At 42.6% G+C, this 24,917-nt stretch overlaps 1 protein-coding gene across 1 annotated transcript in view; it reads left to right on the top strand.

Annotated features, from left to right (window-relative positions):
• The window catches only part of Suclg2 (succinate-CoA ligase GDP-forming subunit beta), a 270,105-nt gene that overhangs the window by 115,864 nt on the left and 129,324 nt on the right, over nt 1–24,917 (top strand). The window contains 5 exon segments of the mRNA NM_001100750.1: nt 190–289; nt 1,158–1,248; nt 8,169–8,321; nt 10,120–10,209; nt 23,801–23,897. Coding sequence (NP_001094220.1) covers nt 190–289; nt 1,158–1,248; nt 8,169–8,321; nt 10,120–10,209; nt 23,801–23,897 — 531 coding nt within the window.

Genomic DNA, 24,917 nt, shown 5'->3' with positions numbered 1-24,917 from the left:
CAGGAAACAAGCTTCCTTAATTATTTGGAAGTTTCTCATTGCCTTTATTTTGAAAGTTGATTTAGGAGCTCTTTTAGTAGTCATGTGTAAGTTCTATCCTGTTATTGCTTTTTATTCCTGCCCCTTTAAAGAAGAGATGAAGAAAGGAAAGGATTTCAAACAACTACTGTCTGGATTTTTCTTTTTCAGATGCAAAGGAAATTGTTTTAAAAGCCCAGATCTTAGCTGGAGGAAGAGGAAAAGGTGTCTTCGATAGCGGTTTGAAAGGAGGTGTTCATTTAACAAAAGAGTAAGTCTGAATGGTTTAGGTCCATATCCTGATCGTGACTGAAAGGATTCTTGAGCAGGAGGTCTAGGGCTGGGGCCAGTGTGCGATACAGAGAGGAAATGGAGACTCTGGCAGGGCTGTGGCCTTGCCCCAGGCCTTCTGTCCCTCATTAGAGGGTTTTGTATCCTGCACTGAGTAGGGCTATACTTCCTCTCTCCCAGACAATCTGTGATTCATCCTAAAAGCGGGAAATAACACGGCTTGCAACTGGAATAATGTTCCCTTCATCTCATTTCCATAAGTACTATTCTGTGGTTCCTGTGACCAGTGGAGTCTTTGTGGCGTCTGGGCTGATAGTTTACGCCTGCCTGTGTCTGAGCATCTTTCCAGCATCTGCCCCACACCAAGCCTTTCCTTTCTTCCATCACTGTCTTCTCATTGATTGTGGTCCATGTTTTCCCTCTCATTGTTTACTGTTTCCCAGATCATCCATTATCAGTTTCGATCTAAGTCGGTTATGCACCAGTATTGTCTCTTTACACATTTGTTTGGGGGTGGGGGGGGGTAGTAGAGTTCAGCATCCCTTCACTCATTCACTCATTCCTTCATCTGCATTTGGCTTTCAGTGTGCCTTCAGGAAGCACTAGACAATTAGAATGTAAAAGGAAAGATATGCAGTCTGTGGGTAGTGGGGCGATGCGGGCTAGGGTGGGTGTGAGGAGGTGGGGTGGCTCAGGTAATCCTGGCCAGTGTGGATATAAGGAGGTGTGGGTGTAAGGAGGTGGGGTGGCGAAGGTGACCCTTGATACTGTGAACCCTGCTATATAGTGATTTGCAATATGTCCTAATTGTTTTTTCTTTGTCATCCCCTCTTTTTTGTCCCTCTTAGCCCTAAAGTGGTGGGACAGCTGGCTCAGCAGATGATTGGTTATAATCTAGCAACAAAACAAACTCCAAAAGAAGGTGTGAAAGTTAACAAGGTAATGTTCTTAGACATTTCGTATGCACTTAAAACGAAAGAAGAGAGAGGTAGACTTGCTCTGACAGGCTCTCCTGAAACACTGTTCTTTGACTACACTGGTTTTGTTTAGGGAGTGCTGTGTCTTGGAAGAAAGACCCTAAGGACTGTGGACATTGGCCATTCACCAGAACCCAGTGAGGTGAATGACCAGGCAGCAGTTTTCCATTCATAGCACAGATGCATCCTGCTTGAAGCTGACAGGGCTTGACAGGGTAGCCTTGCACTCTGTCAGCCTCTCCCTTTTCCCACGTAGGCCCACCTCAGTCCTTTTGATTAGAACTGCCTGTACAGTGGTTTTTCTTAAAAATACCTCATGCTATACTTTAAAGCCACTTACTGCTACAAGTGGATGATTAGTAAAGACTACTAGTAGTAAGCGTGTATGGCATGTGCACCCATGTACATGCATGCATTGGCATGTAGACATACATATGAAGAGGAAGTAAAGCTCAGAGAAAATGGCCTGCCTCTGCTGTGCCACTATGAATGTAGGAGCCAAGTCTGCCTTCCCCTCCCTCCTGTTTCAGCCTTTTGTTCTTCTCTTCATGTGCCAATCAACTGAAGCCCTTTGTTGTGTATGCTGCAGTGCAAAATGAAAACCACGCAGAGGCTCATGTACACAGTGCAAGCTGTGAGCTCCCGAGCAGAGCCCCATGTGTGTCACATGTGGCAGCCCTGAAGACAATATGGCTGGAAAGCGAATCCTAACAGTAAATTGGGCCCCACTTTTTGGCCCTGCTCTGTTGCCATAGCATCAGAGACTTGCAGCCTCTGTCACTCTGCTCTGCTTAGGGGTAACTGAGTGGAACATTCTATTTTTAGTTTTCATAGAACTTTAGAAAGTTCTGGATAAGGCCTTAGAAAGCTTGTGCTTATTAAATCATGGTAGAGTCAATCTTAGCCAAAATAGGGACACTGGAAAACAGAAGATATCCTGAGGAGACATTTGAGTCTTCCTCTGAGCCTCTCAGGCTAGTGAGACAGCACACACTAAGAACTTGGACTCTCCTAAGGAATGTCGGGAAAGGGGAAAGGCTGTAGCCTGCTGTCTCCCAGGAAGGTTTCACACAATCCAGAGAAAACCTGCTAAAACACCCTCAGAAGTGCTTTCATATCATAGCTACTCACACTTCTTGCTCTAAACTCATGTCAGGATCCAAAAGATGGGCTTGGTGTGTGTGTGTGTGTGTGTGTGTGTGTGTGTGTGTGAGAGAGAGAGAGAGAGAGAGAGAGAGAGACACAGAGACAGAGACAGAGGCAGAGAGAGAGAGAGACAGAGACACAGAGACAGAGACAGAGAGAGACACAGAGACAGAGGCAGAGGCAGAGAGAGACACAGAGACAGAGGCAGAGGCAGAGGCAGAGAGAGACACAGAGACAGAGGCAGAGGCAGAGAGAGACACAGAGACAGAGACAGAGACAGAGAGAGACACAGAGACAGAGGCAGAGGCAGAGGCAGAGAGAGACACAGAGACAGAGACAGAGAGAGACAGAGACACAGAGACAGAGACAGAGAGAGACAGAGACACAGAGACAGAGACAGAGAGAGACACAGAGACAGAGAGAGACACAGAGACAGAGACAGAGAGAGACACAGACGCAGAGGCAGAGGCAGAGGCAGAGAGAGACACAGAGGCAGAGGCAGAGGCAGAGGCAGAGGCAGAGACTGGATCTCTTGGGTCCTCTTCCCAGTATGGCACATTAATGACCGTCCTCTGCTTCTCACTGTTGTTTGTTTAATTGGCCTGTTGCGTCTCCCTGCTGAGCGGAACTTGTTAGGACAGCCAGTGCCCAGGATCATCAGAACACAGCTCCAGTAACAGCAGAGCCTTGGGAGTCTGCTAGGTCATCAGCTTCATCTACTAAAACACCCAAGTCCTCTCAAATGCTAAGGAGCAAACCCAAAAGCTGAGTGTTGGTCCGTCTGCCTCTCAGACGCAGGGTTGATTGGCTCCTCCTTCCTGTCCAGACTGGAACTCTGCTTCTATTTCTTTTACGTCTGATGATGAGCTGTCACCCGCATAACTTACTCAGAACTTGTCCATAGCATAATAAGCACTGTGTTTGTAGGGAATTGCTATTTTATGTGGACACATGGGACTGTAGATTAGAATTTGTAAAACTTTTAAAAAGCATATAAAAGCGTCTACTCAAACCAGATTCACACTATGTAGTAATAAAATTCTACAGGAAAGTGGCTTATAGCTAAGTCCCTGACACGCTGGCGATAAGCATGTTCTTGAGAATCGAGGCATCGCCAGAAACTACCAGATTAACTTATTTTTAAGTCTATTTTTTCCATAATTCAGTACCATGTAACAATGCCAATAGAATAAGAGCCAGGAAGTAAGAATTATGTACTCCCAGGCTGAAAGGAATTGCTATGTGCTGTTTGTGCTCTTCATGTCCAGGCTGTGTCCTGTTTCTGTAAAAGCATATGTGCATTAATGCTGTTCTCCACTTCTTGTTGGGATTGTGTTCTTGAGACAAGGTCTCTTGTAGCTCAGGCTAGACTCAAATTTGCTCTGCAGCAGAAAATGACCTATTCTTGTGATCCTTCTCCAAAGCATGCTGAGATGTGGCTGTGGAATGCTACACCTTTCCCCAAGTCGGGATACCTGATTCTCCCTCCCCCTCTTCCTCCTCCCCCTTCTCCTCCCCCTTCCCCTCCCCTTCTCCTCAGCCCTCTTCCTCCTCCCCCTCCCTCCTTCCCTCCCTTCCTGCTTCTCCTCTTCCTCCTCCTCTTCCTCTTCCTCCTCCTTTTCCTCTTCTTTTTTTGCTAGAAGCATAGTCTTCCAGTCACTGAGGGTAATTAGTACTTAACCAGCACTATAATGATAGATATTTGTTTTAAGTGTTTAATAGACAATGTGACAGTGGAGATTCAGAATATTCTGACATTAGGAAAGGCTTCATACCTAACTGTTCCTTTCGTTTTCAAGATAGGCATTTGGAGAATCCATTGGTGGCCCCAGGTATAGTGACAGCAGGGCCCTGTTTTCCCCTTTCTTGGCTACGTGGTGCTCACTGCATTGTGTCCCTTAAGCTGCGTTGAGGTCAGGGATTACATTTATCATACAGTATCTTTCGGGCCTTTCACTAGAGCCAGGATAAACAATATATTGAGTTACAGTCCTCCTGTGTCTGGGAACCTGCATGGATTGGTGCTGGGACTGACCTGTGTGTGGGAATCTGCATGGATTGGTGCTGGGACTGACCTGTGTCTGGGAACCTGCATGGATTGGTGCTGGGACTGACCTGTGGGTGGGATACTGCATGGATTGGTGCTGGGACTGACCTGTGTCTGGGAATCTGCATGGATTGGTGCTGGGACTGACCTGTGTGTGGGATCCTGCATGGATTGGTACTGGGACTGAGATGCTCTGAGGCACCACATATGGTGCCGAGTTCCCTGCATCATATCAGTAATGGTGTTTCCTGTGGATTCTTCTTCCTTTTGCTGTTGTGTTTAGTGATGTTCCAGCTTTTCCTGGCCCATGTCTCACATTGTTAGTAGCACGCTATGTAGGAGTGTTATAATTTAACTAAATTAACATATACATAATCACTTAGGTAACAGAAAATGTTGAATGCTTGTGTGTGTCCATAAAGGCTGGTGTAAAAGACTTCCACAACCTGGACAGGCTCACCATCCCGAGAACAGAAAGTCTAAGTAAATAAAGTCTGAGTAAATAAAGAATTTATCTATACCAAAATCTGTTCGTAAATGTATAGAATGCTCTCTCAGATTCCATGCTTGGTGAGGGGGTCAAATCTCTGTTGTGTTTCTGTATGGTTAGAAGGCTGAGGGAGCTCTGAGTTCCCATTTAAAAGGGCACAAATCCCAGTCCTGAGGTCCTTACCACAGTGATCTGCTTTCTTCTCCAGGGCCTGTGTCTAATAGCATCCCAGTGGAAATGAGGGTACCGCACATGAATGCCGAGGCACATAAACCTTTCTAGACTGTTGTAGAAATTAAATTATACACTGTGTAACCTTTGAAGATAGGCTTCTATTTGTGATTTATGGAGATTGTATCATTTCATTGCTATATAATATTCTGTGATATGCATGTTCCACAGTTTCTTACATCATCACATACTGATGTCTTGGTTGTTTTAAGTTGCACTGTCACACATTGAAGCGTTCTATACATTTATGAACAGATTTTGGTATGGATATATTCTTTATGTAGGGGATAAATTGTGAATTATGTGTAGTGTATGATCAGTTGATTTTGTTTTGTTTTGTTTTAGAAACTGAAATACTTGGCAAGTTGTTGGTACCATGATGCTCTGTCATCTGTGACGTACAGTGACTGGGCTTTCCACATTTTAGTCAGCATTTGGTAGTCATTGCTTAAAATTTCAGCCAATTTCATCCTAATTTAAAAGTTCGCGTCCCTTGAAGCTACAGATGCAGACTCCTTGTCAATCACTCACTTGTCACTCGTGGGCTCTCCTTGAAGGCCGTGCTCATTGTCACCTCATTACGAGGGACTAGGAGTCATAGTGGCATATTCCTCAGCAGTGACAGTGCCTGACTTGGAAAGGCTGATAGGGTCAGCTGAGGCTTGATGCACATGCACTGTGTTAGCAAGTTCTGTTGCTGTGATGTACGTAGTCATCTTAGCAGAGGAGAGCTTTTTGTGGAACAAAAACATTTAGTTTTGATGAAGTCCAAACTTTCACTACTCTTTTGTGAACCAGGTTCTTGGTGCATTCCAAGAACAGGGTTTTCCGTTAAGTTTGTAATGGCTTTTCTTTGTGTATGTGTGAGTCAGTTTTCAGTTACCTCTGATTAAGTGACAGACTTAGGCCTGTGGTTTTTGTTTTTTTACCTGTGGATGTCTACGTGTATGTGTACGCCCTTAAAAAGATGTGTTGTCCCTTTATTGTATTGCTTTTGTGCCATCGTCAACACTTAGCTGCCTGTTTTCATATAGTTTCCTACCGCTACCACTTAATTGCTGTAGCAATACAGTAACGCTTTAACTTGTGGACACTGCTCTTCTCTTTCCACTGCTTTTCTTTTTCAGTGTACTCTATCCTGTTCTTGTACCTTATCACACGCTTTTTAAAATAATCTTGTCTTAGTTGATAGAAAAAAATCAATAGAAACAGTGTTAAGCCTGCTATATTATTAGTTTGGGGAGAATCAGTGTTTGCTATGTTAACGCTCAGTGTCCATTTGGGAAAGGGAATAACAATTGAAATGTAAATAGGAAATACCCAAGTTAATAAAGATGGAGAAAAAAAAAAAGAAAATACTCTTTTCTTAGCTCTGCCTTGGTTCCCACTCTCACAGTCACATAGTGCTCAGAAAATAGGTTTGAGATATTTATATATTTTTAGGGTTACACCTGTTTGCTCCTTTATTCAGTAGCAATTATTACTGGGATTGGAGTTTTAATTTCGTATGTTCATTTAATTTTACGTTATAACATGTTCATTGTTGATGGTATTCCTTCCTGCGGGTGCTTGGTAGATGTCTGCAGGGAACCCTGGGGCCCAGAGACTCCCTTGCCTGTGCGTGTTGGCAGTCCTGGGTTACCAGTTCCTGCAGCATCCAGTCTCACTCACAGGAGCTCAGCACAGGGTGCTTCCTCACGTCTCAGCTTCCCAACATGGCTGCTTTTCTCCTTTAATCATTGTAGAACTAAAATGAAAGTCTTTTGAAATTCATTTCCCTGAGCTTCCCTTGAGGTGAGTGTTATGTAGTCCATCAAATTTCTTGTAACAATCTTTAAAATACTTCAGCATCCTGGGTCACAAAGGTGACTTTAGAACACAAAACAATTTTGGGTCTTTGTGTGAACTACTCAAAATCCTGTGGGATTTTGTTTGGTTTGGTTTGGTTTGGCTGTAGTTTTTGTTTAGTTTTGTTTTGTTTTGTTTTGTTTTGTTTTGTTTTGTTTTAAAGAAGTGAGACATTATTTCTGCCAAGCAAGAACTGGTGGAGGGAGACAGCAGCTGGTCTTCACCAACTGAAGTGTGATGGGATGCATAGGACATCACTCAGTGTTTCAAAAGGTGGAGAATACAGCTTGTGAATGACACTTATTCTAAGAATGAGATTGCTGTATTGCTTCTAATACTCACAGTCATTGAGTATCTCACTGGACCGACTTTGTATTAGACAAACTGTGCTAGATGTTAGGGATGGCGAAGGGGGGAGGGAGGGTCAGCACACTTCTGCTTTTAAATCATGGCCACATTCAGCTGCCCAGCCTGGCCTCAGACTGAATCTGTAGCCCAACAGGACTTATCTTGGTGTCCTCCTGTCTCAGCCTCCTTAGTAGCTACGATTACAGGCCTGCACCATCAGACCAGTGGCTGCATTATTTTAAATAACCAAATATTATATTTATTTATAGAGAGTACAAAATGAAATAAAATATAGCTATCTAGGACTTAGAAATATATAAATATATGCAACATCAGTATACTATAAAAAAATCTCTTATTTGGTAGCCAAACCTGGTTTTGTACCAGTGTAATAATACATATGTGCTGTTAATGTGTCAGATTTAAACAGGTGCATCCCTGGAGGTGTTCTCAAATGACACAGACTTGAACCAGAAAGAGAAACTGAGATAAGAGTCAGAAGGTACCTGGGACAAACCAGACACTGATTCCTGGAGCACTTTAATAGGATTAATTAAGACCCTCACAGTATGTCTTGTGCACCTGATAGAATCCCCAGACCTTTGGACACTGACCCATGGCACACCAGGAGCCTAGAAACAAATGAAGCTCTTGGTTTTGTGTGTGTGTGTGTGTGTGTGTGTGTGTGTGTGTGTGTGTGTGTGTAGTGAATTTCCAAACTCAAATGTGCTTGACACAAAGTTAACTGGACTTTTCATTCTTGTGATCATAGGTGATGGTTGCTGAAGCCCTGGATATTTCTAGAGAAACGTACTTGGCCATTCTGATGGACCGGTCCCATAATGGCCCTGTGTTAGTAGGCAGTCCCCAGGGGGGCGTCGATATTGAAGAAGTGGCAGCTTCCAGTCCAGAACTCATCTTTAAGGTATGCTCGATTAGCTGGCCATGTCACTGATCGTCAGGGTAGTGACTGCCCAACATTTGTTGTGGAGTCTGAGGCGGGGAGCCCTGGACCTGTTCCTGAGAAGCTGAGTCTCCTCAAGCAGATTGAAGTGTCTGGTATTCAAAGGCGTTTCCTTGCTATCCTTTCCCCTCTTTTTCTTGTCTTCTCTTTTTTGATTTTTCTTTCTTCATCATTTCTTTCTATCCAGTCTGACCCAAGAATTAGCCAACAGGAGAATACTGTTCTGTCTCCATTTCTGCTGGGTGACTCCTGCCTTTAACAGTGGTTATGGTCGAGACACGTTCTCTTGTGTTACTGGATGTGGGTTAGTCTGGGCATTAGTTACTGGATGAGGGTTAGTCTGGGCATTAGTTATGTTGCTTGCTGTGTCCAACTCCTGTCAAAGTAACTTAAGGAATGGTTTACTGTGGCCCATACTTCGAGGGTACAGCCCATCATGGCAGGCACGGCATGGCCGCAGGAGCCTGAGGTCACGTCAGGAAGCAGAGGGAGATGGATGCTGCTGCTTGGCTATTTGTTCCTTTTGACCAGTCTAAGACCCCGACCAATGGGATGATTCCTCCCACTTTGAGGGTGAGGCTTTCCTCCTCAATTCCCTTAGCGTAGTCACTTCCTCACAGACATCCCAGAGACTTAACTCTTCTGTGATCGAGGCCCCATCAAGTGGACACTAAACTTCAGTGTCCAGAGAAGAATAGGCCTTCAGAGGTTCATATTCTGATCTGTTGTTTCAGTCCTTGAAAGCTTCATACTAAGATTGGTTTCAGAGAAATGAGTAGTCAGATTCAAGTAGGGAGTAAGTCTGTCACAAGTCTTCAACCTCAGTTTAAAAAGTAACAGGATACTGTAATGGTTTTTATCCTATACTATCATGAGGATTAAGTAGATTGATATAAAAAAATGACCAGGTACCATTCTCATCTACAGAAGAAAAAACCCATTTGGAACAGTAAACTCACTTTTCAATCTGGGCTTTTAGTGCCCAATTCTACTAGAGTTTTCTACGAGAAACATTATTTTCTTTAGAAACAGTTTTGTTTTCCCTTAAGTAGGGGAAGAGTCCTATTTTCTGAATCTGATTTTCTGTATACTGTACTAACACTTCAATGATTGTTCTAAAAATATTCTCATCACTATTACATAGATTAATTGCTTCGGAAGTTTAATTGAAGCTTTATACACAGGCTCACTCATAATGTCTAGCCATTTCCAAAATTAACTTTATCTCAAACAGTCTCATTTGCTATCATAATTCATGAACTAATGCACACGAACAGCATTTATTGTTTTTGACAGAACAGCACTTTGTAGAGTGAAGGTATTATTAATAATTTTCATATGAATAAAGTGTTCAAGTCTTAAGATAATATTTAACCTGTGTATGACAACTTCAAACTTAACAGCAATATTAGGCAGCAAAGCCTTTCTTTGGATGCCTTCCAAAAGTTGTCACAAAAATTAACTGACTAAATATTCATCAATGCCATCTGTGTAGTAATTAAAAGTGAAAACTGGCATTAGATCGTCTTGTCAGCATGCCACCTTGAAGAATTATATAGTTTTTGGAAGAGCTGTTTCATGATGGCCTGCTAATTAAAACGTGCCCCATAGGCAGCCGCAGTAGCCCTGCTCAGAGCTCTGTGGAAGGGTGCCACACTTTAATTACTTACTTGCCAGTAAATACTTTAAATGTTTGCTCTCAGGTTTCAATCTTCTCACTGGACTTCTGAATTTTGTTCATTTCATATATTTTCTCTAGGAGCAGATTGACATCTTTGAAGGGATAAAGGATAGCCAGGCCCAGCGCATGGCGGAAAATCTGGGCTTCCTCGGGTCTTTGAAAAACCAGGTACACAGCCTTTGGGAGACAGCATGTTTGCCTTGTTAAAGGGAATATTGCAGGAACTTGCTTAATTGCTGCTGAAGTTTGTAATTGACACAAGATGGTTGTGTCTGAATCTTTCACCAAATTGTTTATGATCAAGAGACTATTTTCTCATGTTGCAAGAGGTGTGATATATGTATGTGTGTGTGTGTGTGTGTGTATCTCTGATAGAGATGGTGTGTGTGTATGTGTGTGTGTGTGTGTGTGCACGCGCACCTATGTGTGTCTGCATGTATGATGGAAATGTGTATGTATGCATGTATGTATGTATATATGTATATACATATATGACTGTGTGTGCTTATAGATTTATGATGTGTGTATGATTATGTACATATAATATGCATATGCATGCATACATATGTATGTGATAAATATCTTTGCATATATACATATGAGGGCATTTATATATATGTGTGCTGCAGGTTTATAATGCATGTTTATATGTATGTGTATGTTTGTGATTGTATTATGTATGTGAAAATATGATACAAGTGTGTCCTGTGCATCAATGATATGTATATAAACAGGTATATATGTATGTAATATAGGTCTTATGTTTGCTGCATGTAGGTACATAAACTTTATGCTGTTTGGTGATATGTTGTTACTGTGGTTTTGAGACTGAGTCTCATGTATCTCAGGCTGGTTTTGAACTTCTGAATCTCTGGGTACTACCTCCTAGGCCATGGGATTACAAGTATGCAGCCAACACCTGGTAGAGGTGATCCTGGGGCTCTAACTCAGGGCTGGGAGCATGTTTTCTGGTCACTAAACAGCAGCCCCAGCCCTTTAATTGATGGGTTTTTAAGTTTTTCTTACAATACTGCTGGGGCTGCTTGGCACATACATGCTCGTCATGGGGCTGCTTGGCACATACATGCTCATCATGGGGCTGCTTGGCACATGCATGCTCGTTATCCTAAGAATTTACTTCCAGCATCTGTATAATGGGGTGACTACTGGCTGAGAAGTACATTGTAGGGCTTGAGTTCAGTGCTGTATGAGAGCAGTTATTCACAGTGCTGCTGGGGTTGTAGCTTAGTGATCGAATGCCCGCCTTGCACACGCAAGATCCTAGATACTCCTAAGCCCCACAAACAATCAAGATTATCATTGTATTTATTAACAATGCATATTACATGATCAATTGCTATTTTTTGTAGCCAATGAGCATTTGAAATAATAATGATGGCATGAACGCAAGGTTGTTCACTCAAACAACCAAAAATATATTAATTTAGTGGTCATATCTTTTGAGTTTGAGGAGGAAAAAATGGTAGTCCAAGATTTGTTGGGGCAGAATTTTTTGTGAACATCCTGGTTCTGCCTTTGGTCCATTCCATGGCACTCGATGATGTATGGATACAGGCATACTTCTTCCCACAGCTAAGTCAGAAGCACTTACCGCCCTCTTCCTACCCTCTCCTCCTCCTTAACTCCAGGAGGCTTCTTCAATACATGTGTGTTCAGTGGCCTGGGGCTGCCCAATGTGTTTGCTGTAAGTTCTCCTGTGCGCTCATGGAGGATTGTCTTCAGTACCCCTGAGGATGCAGCAGTCCAATTCGTCCTCAGTCCCTTCTAGAGAATGGCAGAGTGCTTCTAACTGGCATACCTTCTCTCCCAGGCATTTTATACTCCTTACAATGTCAGTGCACTCTAAACAGTTGCCATATTTTATAGTTTTGGGAATAATGATAAGAAAATAAGATCTAGGTGTTTGGGCAAATGCAGTAGCCATTTAGAATATCTCCTTTAGTATTCTGTTTGTTTGTATGTACGCATGTATGTATGTATGTGTGCCATGGTGAGCATGATCAGAGGACAACCTGATGGAGTCATTTCTCCTTCCGCCATGTGGGTTCTAGGGATTGAACTTAATTCGTCAGTAAGGCAGTAAGGATCTTTGCCACTGGGCCATCTCTCCGGTCCTACAGTATTTTCTCTCTGTGGTCAGGTCAGCTCTTAGGCATGAGACCTGCAGATAGAGATGGTGCTTCCCTGTAGCTTAGCTGGGCTCCCGCAGTGTTCTGGTGACAGTAGGCAAGTCCCAGAAGGATGCGGTGGAACAAAACTGTGTTTCATGGAAGAGAAGGCACCACTCATTTGAAAATCAAAGACTGTTGAAAAGTAAAGGACCCAAGGTGGCGGACAGGACTTCCTGGACTAAGCCCCAGGAAGAGATGAAACGTGTAGCATTCAACAGACACTCGTGAAACTATGTGTCCTTCTGAGACTGGCAGACTGCTATGGAAGCAGTTGGTTCACGGGAGGACGCTGGACCAGCCTTGGGCTGTGCCGTAGTGATTAGTTCCATGTTATTACAATGAGGCTGCCAACCATACATGCCACTTTAAAAATGTATCTAAAGGCGACTTATATGGAGAAGTTGGTCCCTGAAGCCAGTCTCTTCTGTTGAAGTCATGGTGTTACCACTGTTCGGTCTCATGTTTGATTCCAGGTGCATTCAGCTGCCTGTGTACATCCTCTGTATCAGCACATGCGTGCTTCTCCCATGTCTATAGTCACCCTTGTTGGAGTCCTAATCCCCATTACAGCGTGCCTCACTCACTCCTCTGCTGGCACAGCTCACAGTAAAAGCATATTGGTATCGTGCACGGATAACGTACATTTGGCATGTTCAAGATTAAGTAAATCACATATGTAGGCTGTCTCCATTGAATACTTCTAGGAATCAACAATAACTGTCATAATGTGACAGCACAGAAACCCAGAGTGGGCAAACGCCGCTGACCCGAGGTTGGAAAGCTCAGCCTGTGCACACAGTACAGAGCTCTACAGATGACAATGATATTAAATATATCCTGAAACACCCTCACTACCTCCATGTGTAAGAGAAAATCAAGGGTTATTAGTAATTCTTAAATGGCATAATTATGTTTCTCAGTGCCACGAACACTGTTTCTGAATCTAGGTTACCAGGATATTTTTATCTTTTTATGTTATCAAGGAAAAAAGAAAGAATAAAACTTTTGAGGCAGGGCCTTAGGTGTCACTGGCAGCCGACATCTTCATGGGTTTGGCTCTTTATTTGCTTTTTGAGTAGGCATGGATTGCGTGTTACTTCTCTTGGCTGTGTCCAAAGTACCAAAAGAGAGACATTGTTCTTTTGGGATTTGTGGACTAGTAGAGATCATTCCTCAGGTTTAGAATAGGTGAGCTGGGCAGGGTGGGGGATGGAGAACAGGAAGAACGGGGAGGGAGGGAGAGAAACAGAGACAGAGAGGATGAGAATGAATGTGAGATGTGCATGGCTTGGTGTTTATTGAGGGGTACCAGTTTATTTGCACAGTATGGATGGGTGGCCCTGAGCTCATGGAAGCTGTATATAACATGTGTGAAAACAGGAGTCTGATTCTGGATGCTGCCTTAAGGCATGAGGGTGCCAGGAGCAGAGAAGGCATGTAAGAAAGGCAAACATTTAACAATCTTAGGTCACTGATCCTATCATGAAGAGACGATCCTAGAAGCTAAAGGAGCACACGTACATCTGGCAATGGCTGCGTTGGTAACATCTGTATTCTCTGTAGTTTACCACAGTTTTTAGAAATGGTTATATTAGATCCTATTTATGAGCCTAAAGTTATTTCTATTATGTACTTTGTTCTTATTGATAAATTACTCATTAAATCACTTATTAAGTATTAAACATCAGTATAGAAGTGCATGGCACAGGGTGTGGGTAAGAAGGATCTTCCCACATGCACACACAGCTGTATTGCAACTGTCCAAGTAATGAATCAAAAGCCATACATGGAGTTACGTGTATAGATTCCCAGCTCCCTGAGAGACTGAGTCGTGATCTCCTGAGACTATGGATATAAGACCAACCTAGCAACATAACAGGATCCACCCTCAAAAACAAAGCCCCTAACCCAGAAGATACTGAATTGCCCCTGCACAGCTTAGTCCTAGACACTCAGACACTCATGGGGAAAACAGGATTGGGTGGGCTGTGCCCCCTCAGATAGACCGACAGCAACAAGGCCAAAAACCTAACAACAACCTGGAAACTCAGGGAGCTGACTGGATGGCACAGGTGCTGTGGGAGAGTGGTCTGTAACTCTGTACACATCTGTAACTCTGTCTGCAAACATCCCTGAGAACGCTGTAATGCTGGGGGGAGGTATGCAGACGTTTTGTGCACATGCTAGCAGCATTAGCTCACAGACCGAAGGAAGGCTCTGCTATTTCACATGGGACTGAGGCTCTGTGGTCCTTGACATGGCTCTTCCCTTGTACTCGTGGCTTTGGCAGGTCCCCACATTACAGAATTTGTGGGTGACTGGGTTTATAATTTAATATAGTTTAGTTGGTTTTTAAAAGTATCAACACTGAAAGCAAGAAACAATAAAGTAAAGTAGAAAATATTGTTAGAGATCTTTTAAAGTACTTCCAAAATGAGTCTGCCCTTTCGAAAGCTGGCAAACCAGAAGCCATGCGACATGAGTGGTATGATTGTCCTTCAGCGGGAGAAACACAAACATGGGTGAAAGGTGAATGTACTTACAGTTTTTTTATGGGATAAAGAGCAAATTTTATTCACATAGAAACACTTCCTTTCAATTAATGATTAAGAAACCCAAATTTCAGCAGGCACATTTGCAAAATTCACAGGAAGGGAAATACAAATGCCTCTTAGGAGCTAGGATGGTGCTAAAACTCTTTCACTGTATGAGGTTTTCATTAAAACGGCAAATGCCTACTACTGTCCCTCGCAGTGCCCAGCACGATGCAGGTGCTGGATCGGTGTGAGTGGAGTCTTCTTGGGGGCATTCAGGGTGGCTTCTTTTCTTTAAATAGAATCGTTCCTGTTTGAACTGCTTTTAGGGCTGAGGGGAGAGCATGAGGCACTGAGGCCAATCCTGAGAAGCCATGATAGGGAAAGCGCCCTGTTATTGTTTCGTGCACTAGAATCCCAGTGCTGGAGAGGCGGAGACGTGTGGATCTGTACTTCTTGCTGACTTCTCAGCCAAGATAACTTGGTGAGCTCTAGGCCAGTGAGAGAGCCTGTCTCAACAAACAACCCAAATGGACATTTCAGAAGAACAATACCCCAGGCTTCCATATGCCATTCAAGTGCATAACATCTTAATTATGTATAAACACATGTGTATGCAGTCACAAGCATGCAAACATATGCACATAATTGTACACACATATAATAAATAATAAATAGCATGTTTCCATCCATCCTGCACTGCTATGGGGATTTACCCCATAAGTGCTTAGTCACATGTGTTACATATCTGCAGAGTCAAGAAAGAAGACATTTGAGTGAAGCTATTAGAAATAGTCCCGGCAGCAGCTCTCTGCTCCCAGACCCGGTGAGAGAGAGACCCAACCGCCTGGTCAGGTGGGCACTCCTGAGGCTGCAGAGCGGAAGAGACCACCAACACTGCTCACCCCTGCCCACATCCCTGGCCCAAGAGGAAACTGTATAAGGCCTCTGGGCTCCCGTGGGGGAGGGCCCAGGAGCGGCAGGACCCCTGCCGGAGACACCGCCGGACCCTGAAGGAAACAGACCGGATAAACAGTTCTCTGCACCCAAATCCCGTGGGAGGGAGAGCTAAACCTTCAGAGAGGCAGACAGGCCTGGGAAACCAGAAGAGACTGCTCCCTGCACACACATCTCGGACGCCAGAGGAAAAAGCCAAAGACCATCTGGAACCCTGGTGCACTGAAGCTCCCGGAAGGGGCGGCACAGGTCTTCCTGGTTGCTGCCGCTGCAGAGAGCCCCTGGACAGCACCCCACGAGCAAACCTGAGCCTCGGGACCACAGGTAAGACCAAATTTTCTGCTGCAAGAAAGCTGCCTGGTGAACTCAAGACACAGGCCCACAGGAACAGCTGAAGACCTGTAGAGAGGAAAAACTACACGCCCGAAAGCAGAACACTCTGTCCCCATAACTGACTGAAAGAGAGGAAAACAGGTATACAGCACTCCTGACACACAGGCTTATAGGACAGTCTAGCCACTGTCAGAAATAGCAGAACAAAGTAACACTAGAGATAATCTGATGGCGAGAGGCAAGCGCAGGAACCCAAGCAACAGAAACCAAGACTACATGCCATCATCGGAGCCCAATTCTCCCACCAAAACAAACATGGAATATCCAAACACACCAGAAAAGCAAGATCTAGTTTCAAAATCATATTTGATCATGATGCTGGAGGACTTCAGGAAAGACCTGAACACACTTAGGGAAGCACAGGAAAACATTAATAAACAAGTAGAAGCCTACAGAGAGGAATCGCAAAAATCCCTGAAAGAATTCCAGGAAAACACAATCAAACAGTTGAAGGAATTAAAAATGGAAATAGAAGCAATCAAGAAAGAACACATGGAAACAACCCTGGATATAGAAAACCAAAAGAAGAGACAAGGAGCTGTAGATACAAGCTTCACCAACAGAATACAAGAGATGGAAGAGAGAATCTCAGGAGCAGAAGATTCCATAGAAATCATTGACTCAACTGTCAAAGATAATGTAAAGCGGAAAAAGCTACTGGTCCAAAACATACAGGAAATCCAGGACTCAATGAGAAGATCAAACCTAAGGATAATAGGTATAGAAGAGAGTGAAGACTCCCAGCTCAAAGGACCAGTAAATATCTTCAACAAAATCATAGAAGAAAACTTCCCTAACCTAAAAAAAGAGATACCCATAGACATACAGGAAGCCTACAGAACTCCAAATAGATTGGACCAGAAAAGAAACACCTCCCGTCACATAATTGTCAAAACACCAAACGCACAAAATAAAGAAAGAATATTAAAAGCAGTAAGGGAAAAAGGCCAAGTAACATATAAAGGGAGACCTATCAGAATCACACCAGACTTCTCGCCAGAAACTATGAAGGCCAGAAGATCCTGGACTGATGTTATACAGACCCTAAGAGAACACAAATGCCAGCCCAGATTACTGTATCCAGCAAAACTCTCAATTAACATTGATGGAGAAACCAAGATATTCCATGACAAAGCCAAATTTACACAATATCTTTCTACAAATCCAGCACTACAAAGGATAATAAATGGTAAAGCCCAACATAAGGAGGCAAGCTATACCCTAGAAGAAGCAAGAAACTAATCGTCTTGGCAACAAAACAAAGAGAATGAAAGCACACAAACATAACCTCACATCAAATATGAATATAACGGGAAGCAATAATCACTATTCCTTAATATCTCTCAATATCAATGGCCTCAACTCCCCAATAAAAAGACATAGATTAACAAACTGGATACGCAACGAGGACCCTGCATTCTGCTGCCTACAGGAAACACACCTCAGAGACAAAGACAGACACTACCTCAGAGTGAAAGGCTGGAAAACAACTTTCCAAGCAAATGGTCAGAAGAAGCAAGCTGGAGTAGCCATTCTAATATCAAATAAAATCAATTTCCAACTAAAAGTCATCAAAAAAGATAAGGAAGGACACTTCATATTCATCAAAGGAAAAATCAACCAAGATGAACTCTCAATCCTAAATATCTATGCCCCAAATACAAGGGCACCTACATATGTAAAAGAAACCTTACTAAAGCTCAAAACACACATTGCACCTCACACAATAATAGTGGGAGATTTCAACACCCCACTCTCATCAATGGACAGATCATGGAAACAGAAATTAAACAGTGATGTCGACAGACTAAGAGAAGTCATGAGCCAAATGGACTTAACGGATATTTATAGAACATTCTATCCTAAAGCAAAAGGATATACCTTCTTCTCAGCTCCTCATGGTACTTTCTCCATTGACCATATAATTGGTCAAAAAACGGGCCTCAACAGGTACAGAAAGATAGAAATAATCCCATGCGTGCTATCGGACCACCACGGCCTAAAACTGGTCTTCAATAACAATAAGGGAAGAATGCCCACATATACGTGGAAATTGAACAATGCTCTACTCAATGATAACCTGGTCAAGGAAGAAATAAAGAAAGAAATTAAAAACTTTTTAGAATTTAATGAAAATGAAGATACAACATACTCAAACTTATGGGACACAATGAAAGCTGTGCTAAGAGGAAAACTCATAGCGCTGAGTGCCTGCAGAAAGAAACAGGAAAGAGCATATGTCAGCAGCTTGACAGCACACCTAAAAGCTCTAGAACAAAAAGAAGCAAATACACCCAGGAGGAGTAGAAGGCAGGAAATAATCAAACTCAGAGCTGAAATCAACCAAGTAGAAACAAAAAGGACCATAGAAAGAATCAACAGAACCAAAAGTTGGTTCTTTGAGAAAATCAACAAGATAGATTAAACCCTTAGCCAGACTAACGAGAGGACACAGAGAGTGTGTCCAAATTAACAAAATCAGAAATGAAAAGGGAGACATAACTACAGATTCGGAGGAAATTCAAAAAATCATCAGATCTTACTATAAAAACCTATATTCAACAAAATTTGAAAATCTTCAGGAAATGGACAATTTCCTAGACAGATACCAGGTATCGAAGTTAAATCAGGAACAGATAAACCAGTTAAACAACCCCATAACTCCTAAGGAAATAGAAGCAGTCATTAAAGGTCTCCCAACCAAAAAGAGCCCAGGTCCAGACGGGTTTAGTGCAGAATTCTATCAAACCTTCATAGAAGACCTCATACCAATATTATCCAAACTATTCCACAAAATTGAAACAGATGGAGCCCTACCGAATTCCTTCTACGAAGCCACAATTACTCTTATACCTAAACCACACAAAGACACAACAAAGAAAGAGAACTTCAGACCAATTTCCCTTATGAATACCGACGCAAAAATACTCAATAAAATTCTGGCAAACCGAATTCAAGAGCACATCAAAACAATCATCCACCATGATCAAGTAGGCTTCATCCCAGGCATGCAGGGATGGTTTAATATACGGAAAACCATCAACGTGATCCATTATATAAACAAACTGAAAGAACAGAACCACATGATCATTTCATTAGATGCTGAGAAAGCATTTGACAAAATTCAACACCCCTTCATGATAAAAGTCCTGGAAAGAATAGGAATTCAAGGCCCATACCTAAACATAGTAAAAGCCATATACAGCAAACCAGTTGCTAACATTAAACTAAATGGAGAGAAACTTGAAGCAATCCCACTAAAATCAGGGACTAGACAAGGCTGCCCACTCTCTCCCTACTTATTCAATATAGTTCTTGAAGTTCTAGCCAGAGCAATCAGACAACAAAAGGAGATCAAAGGGATACAGATCGGAAAAGAAGAGGTCAAAATATCACTATTTGCAGATGACATGATAGTATATTTAAGTGATCCCAAAAGTTCCACCAGAGAACTACTAAAGCTGATAAACAACTTCAGCAAAGTGGCTGGGTATAAAATTAACTCAAATAAATCAGTTGCCTTCCTCTATACAAAAGAGAAACAAGCCGAGATAGAAATTAGGGAAACGACACCCTTCATAATAGACCCAAATAATATAAAGTACCTCGGTGTGACTTTAACCAAGCAAGTAAAAGATCTGTACAATAAGAACTTCAAGACACTGAGGAAAGAAATTGAAGAAGACCTCAGAAGATGGAAAGATCTCCCATGCTCATGGATTGGCAGGATTAATATAGTAAAAATGGCCATTTTACCAAAAGCAATCTACAGATTCAATGCAATCCCCATCAAAATACCAATCCAATTCTTCAAAGAGTTAGACAGAACAATTTGCAAATTCATCTGGAATAACAAAAAACCCAGGATAGCTAAAGCTAACCTCAACAATAAAAGGACTTCAGGGGGAATCACTATCCCTGAACTCAAGCAGTATTACAGAGCAATAGTGATAAAAACTGCATGGTATTGGTACAGAGACAGACAGATAGACCAATGGAATAGAATTGAAGACCCAGAAATGAACCCACACACCTATGGTCACTTGATTTTTGACAAAGGAGCCAAAACCATCCAATGGAAAAAAGATAGTATTTTCAGCAAATGGTGCTGGTTCAACTGGAGGGCAACATGTAGAAGAATGCAGATCGATCCATGCTTATCACCCTGTACAAAGCTTAAGTCCAAGTGGATCAAGGACCTCCACATCAAACCAGACACACTCAAACTAATAGAAGAAAAACTAGGGAAGCATCTGGAACACATGGGCACTGGAAAAAATTTCCTGAACAAAACACCAATGGCTTATGCTCTAAGATCAAGAATCGACAAATGGGATCTCATAAAACTGCAAAGCTTCTGTAAGGCAAAGGACACTGTGGTTAGGACAAAACGGCAACCAACAGATTGGGAAAAGATCTTTACCAATCCTACAACAGATAGAGGCCTTATTTCCAAAATATACAAAGAACTCAAGAAGTTAGACCGCAGGGAAACAAATAACCCTATTAAAAATGGGGTTCAGAGCTAAACAAAGAATTCACAGCTGAGGAATGCCGAATGGCTGAGAAACACCTAAAGAAATGTTCAACATCTTTAGTCATAAGGGAAATGCAAATCAAAACAACCCTGAGATTTCACCTCACACCAGTGCGATTGGCTAAGATCAAAAACTCAGGTGACAGCAGATGCTGGCGAGGATGTGGAGAAAGAGGAACACTCCTCCATTGTTGGTGGGATTGCAGACTGGTAAAACCATTCTGGAAATCAGTCTGGAGGTTCCTCAGAAAATTGGACATTGAACTGCCTGATGATCCAGCTATACCTCTCTTGGGCATATACCCAAAAGATGCCTCAACATATAAAAGAGACACGTGCTCCACTATGTTCATCGCAGCCTTATTTATAATAGCCAGAAGCTGGAAAGAACCCAGATGCCCTTCAACAGAGGAATGGATACAGAAAATGTGGTACATCTACACAATGGAATATTACTCAGCTATCAAAAACAACGAGTTTATGAAATTCGTAGGCAAATGGTTGGAACTGGAAAATATCATCCTGAGTGAGCTAACCCAATCACAGAAAGACATACATGGTATGCACTCATTGATAAGTGGCTATTAGCCCAAATGCTTGAATTACCCTAGATCCCTAGAACAAACGAAACTCAAGACGGATGATCAAAATGTGAATGCTTCACTCCTTCTTTAAATGAGGAAAAAGAATACCCTTGGCAGGGAAGGGAGAGGCAAAGATTAAAACAGAGACTGAAGGAACACCCATTCAGAGCCTGCCCCACATGTGGCCCATACATATACAGCCACCCAATTAGACAAGATGGATGAAGCAAAGAAGTACAGACCGACAGGAGCCGGATGTAGATCGCTCCTGAGAGACACAGCCAGAATACAGCAAATATAGAGGCGAATGCCAGCAGCAAACCACTGAACTGAGAATAGGTCCCCTATTGAAGGAATCAGAGAAAGAACTGGAAGAGCTTGAAGGGGCTCGAGACCCCAAAAGTACAACAATGCCAAGCAACCAGAGCTTCCAGGGACTAAGCCACTACCTAAAGACTATACATGGACTGACCCTGGACTCTGACCCCATAGGTAGCAATGAATATCCTAGTAAGAGCACCAGTGGAAGGGGAAGCCCTGGGTCCTGCTAAGACTGAACCCACAGTGAACTAGTCTATGGGGGGAGGGCGGCAATGGGGGGAGGGTTGGGAGGGGAACACCCATAAGGAAGGGGAGGGGGGAGGGGGATGTTTGCCCGGAAACCGGGAAAGGGAATAACACTCGAAATGTATATAAGAAATACTCAAGTTAATAAAAAAAAAAAAAAAAAAAAAAAGAAATAGTCCCTATGGTCATTCCTTAGGTGATGAATAGAATGGATGGTAGCATAGCCACACAGTCAAATATGATCTGACAATTAAAGCAGTGCCCTACTTATCCTGCCAGTGACGGTTTCTATTAATAAGGATAGAGGTTTTAGTTCTTCTGTAAATATGGGAAGTGTGCATCTTCACCCGTGCGTAGAATATGTCTCAGATGAATCAGAAGCCGTCAGTGTCTGTGTCAGAGGCCCGGGAAATAGAATCTAAAGAAAACCTGACAACTGAGGATCCTTAGAGCATTTATATGTGTTACCTACCCATAAAATATTGCATAGTAAAAAGGATTTTGTCTTGGTCTAGTATAATGGCGAATGATGGCAGTCCTAGTGCCCAGGGTAGATGAGGCAGAAAGGTTACAATCTTGAGGCCAGTCAAAGCTGTGTATTAAGTTGAGGGTCAGCCTGGGAAATATCCTGGAACATACATACATACACACAATACATACACACACACACACACACACACACACACACACACACACACACATATATATGTATATATACATATATATATACACATACATACATACACATACATACATACACACACACACATACACACACAATACGCCTTACACTTTGGATGCATTCCTTTCTTTATGTACATCAGAATTCAATTAGGATTCAACAAAATCTACACTCAGATCTGAAGTAGTTAAGATTCAGATAGTATGAGAGCTTTAAAGTAGAAATGCTTTAGCCAACCTGGGCCAGCTTTTATTAGTGACCCAGGTGTGAACTCATATTTAGGGATTTCATCTGTAGGTATTGTAAAGACAGAGTTAAGACTGAAGGAGCAGAGAGGTCCCAGCTTCTCCCTTTCTTTTCCCCAGTTCTGTGTCACCTCTACCCCTCAACCAGACAGAACTGCGAGCCAGCTGGCTCAGCAACTTTGACCCTCGTCCTGTAGGTGTGAAATGCTCTTATGCCAAAAAGGGGCATGCCACACTGGCCCTGATGGCACACACTGCAGGTCTGGCATGGTGGGCATCCGGTGGCAATAGGGAAGTAAGACAAGTCCAAGAAACCACCCTGTATGCAACTGTAGTTGCACACAATTGTAAGTGTGAACTCCCGTGGAGGGTCGATGACTCCCACATGCTGTCCCAAGCTCTACTCCCTGTTGTAGGGCAGCCTGCTGTGGTATGAGCAGTATGTGTTGGCTGAGAAGGAAGAGTGGCTAGCGTTAGGGTCTTGTGTATGAATGCTCTCTGTGGTCTTTGCCTCTAGGGCCCACTGTGTTCAGTGGAACTGTACGGTTCTGAGGCTGCTCCATTGTCTGAGACCTTCATCCTTCTGTCTCAGAGTCTCCATCAGACACTTAGGAATTTCTGTGCAGATTATAGGCCTGGATTGATGAATATAATAACATTTTATTCCTGCATAATAAGGAAAACCTTGTCATTATAAACCTTCAAAAGCCTGTTTACCTTTTTACTTAAATGGAGCCTGTTTGTATTAGTGATTGTACCTTATCCTGCAGTCTGACATGACTAATAGGGACATGATAACTCACAAAAGGATTAATAGCACTTTTAGGCTGCACAGAAAATATTTTGTTTTCTTGATAATGGTCTCTCTTAGTGTCTGGAGGAAAGTTGAGCAGTCTGTTCTAATGAATAGCAGTGGAAATTAAAATAATTATGCTTTTTCAATTTTTCCCTTTAGAAAACCTAACTGAAAATAAAGACATAATTTGCTATTTTTAAGATTTCGTTAATGAAGCAAAATAAACTTTGTTGTACTGCTTGGTTGTAATTCCATCTCACTTGATCGCGCAGGCTGCAGATCAGATTAAAAAGCTGTACCATCTCTTCCTGAAGATTGACGCCACTCAGGTAGAAGTGAACCCCTTCGGTGAAACTCCAGAAGGCCAAGGTAACAGACAGCAGAAGGGAAGAGGTGCAAATGAACCTGTATAATTATACATAGAAACCGTAAATTAACTTGCAGAGGAATCTCCAAAAGCAGCACCAGCTTTGAGTTTGTTCCTTTCAGTAATTTAATTTCTGATTATTATACACGCTCCCATGATGGTGTTCAACATTTTGATATTTGGGCATGCAATAGGCAGATTCCAAGCCTCCCAAGGAGCCACTTCCTGCGTGGCTTCAGCCGCCTTGAGTCCTTGTATCAGACAGCAGAGTCCTCGTGTTTCTGCAGTCTCTGCTGGTAGAAGGAGGTGGGGTGGGGGTTTATCATTGAGCTTGGGCTTAACAGCTGCAACTGCTTTCTATCTGAACTTGATGTTCTTGAATTTGTAAGCTCTGTGCAGTTTCACCTCATATCCTGAATGGGACTTCTACCATCTTGTTGAAGCCCCTATCCCTCTGTGCTTAGCACGCTTGCCGTGTTCACCTTAGGCAACAGAAGTGTTTGAAGGATGCTTTCTCTTGTGGTGATATGTGTACCACTGTTGTCTGCCTTGGCAAATGTCACCACTGCAGGATGCCCGAGTATGAAGGAAGATGCAGTCACAGCGGAAGCTTGAGACTTCTTAGAGTAGTATTGAGGAGTGGGGTGGCAGAGAGAATGGTTCAAGCCAGAATATAAGTGCCTCAGACTTTGACTCTTTCCGTACATTGAGAGCACTGACTAACATGGCTTTGCCATTGAATAGGCGGATGGAGCTGAACATATGTTTGCAAATAGCACTGTCAAGACCCAGGCATTTTTCCTTAGTAAAGGTTGTGTAGTCAATTTCAGAAAACCTAAAAGACTGTGTCTTTGGAACCCAGAGAAATCTCAGGATAAATTCAAATTCTGCATCTGTTATATTCTGGCTACACATCCACACACATTCCTGCCTAAGCTTCAGATTAAAAACAACAACAAAAGAAACCCTTTTATTAGTATTAATCAAATTGCTAAAAATGATACCCATATTACAGACATCAT

This window comes from Rattus norvegicus, chromosome 4, assembly GCF_036323735.1.
Source record: "Rattus norvegicus strain BN/NHsdMcwi chromosome 4, GRCr8, whole genome shotgun sequence".
Taxonomy (NCBI): Eukaryota; Metazoa; Chordata; class Mammalia; order Rodentia; family Muridae; genus Rattus; species Rattus norvegicus.
This window is presented reverse-complemented; position numbering and strand designations above follow the sequence as displayed.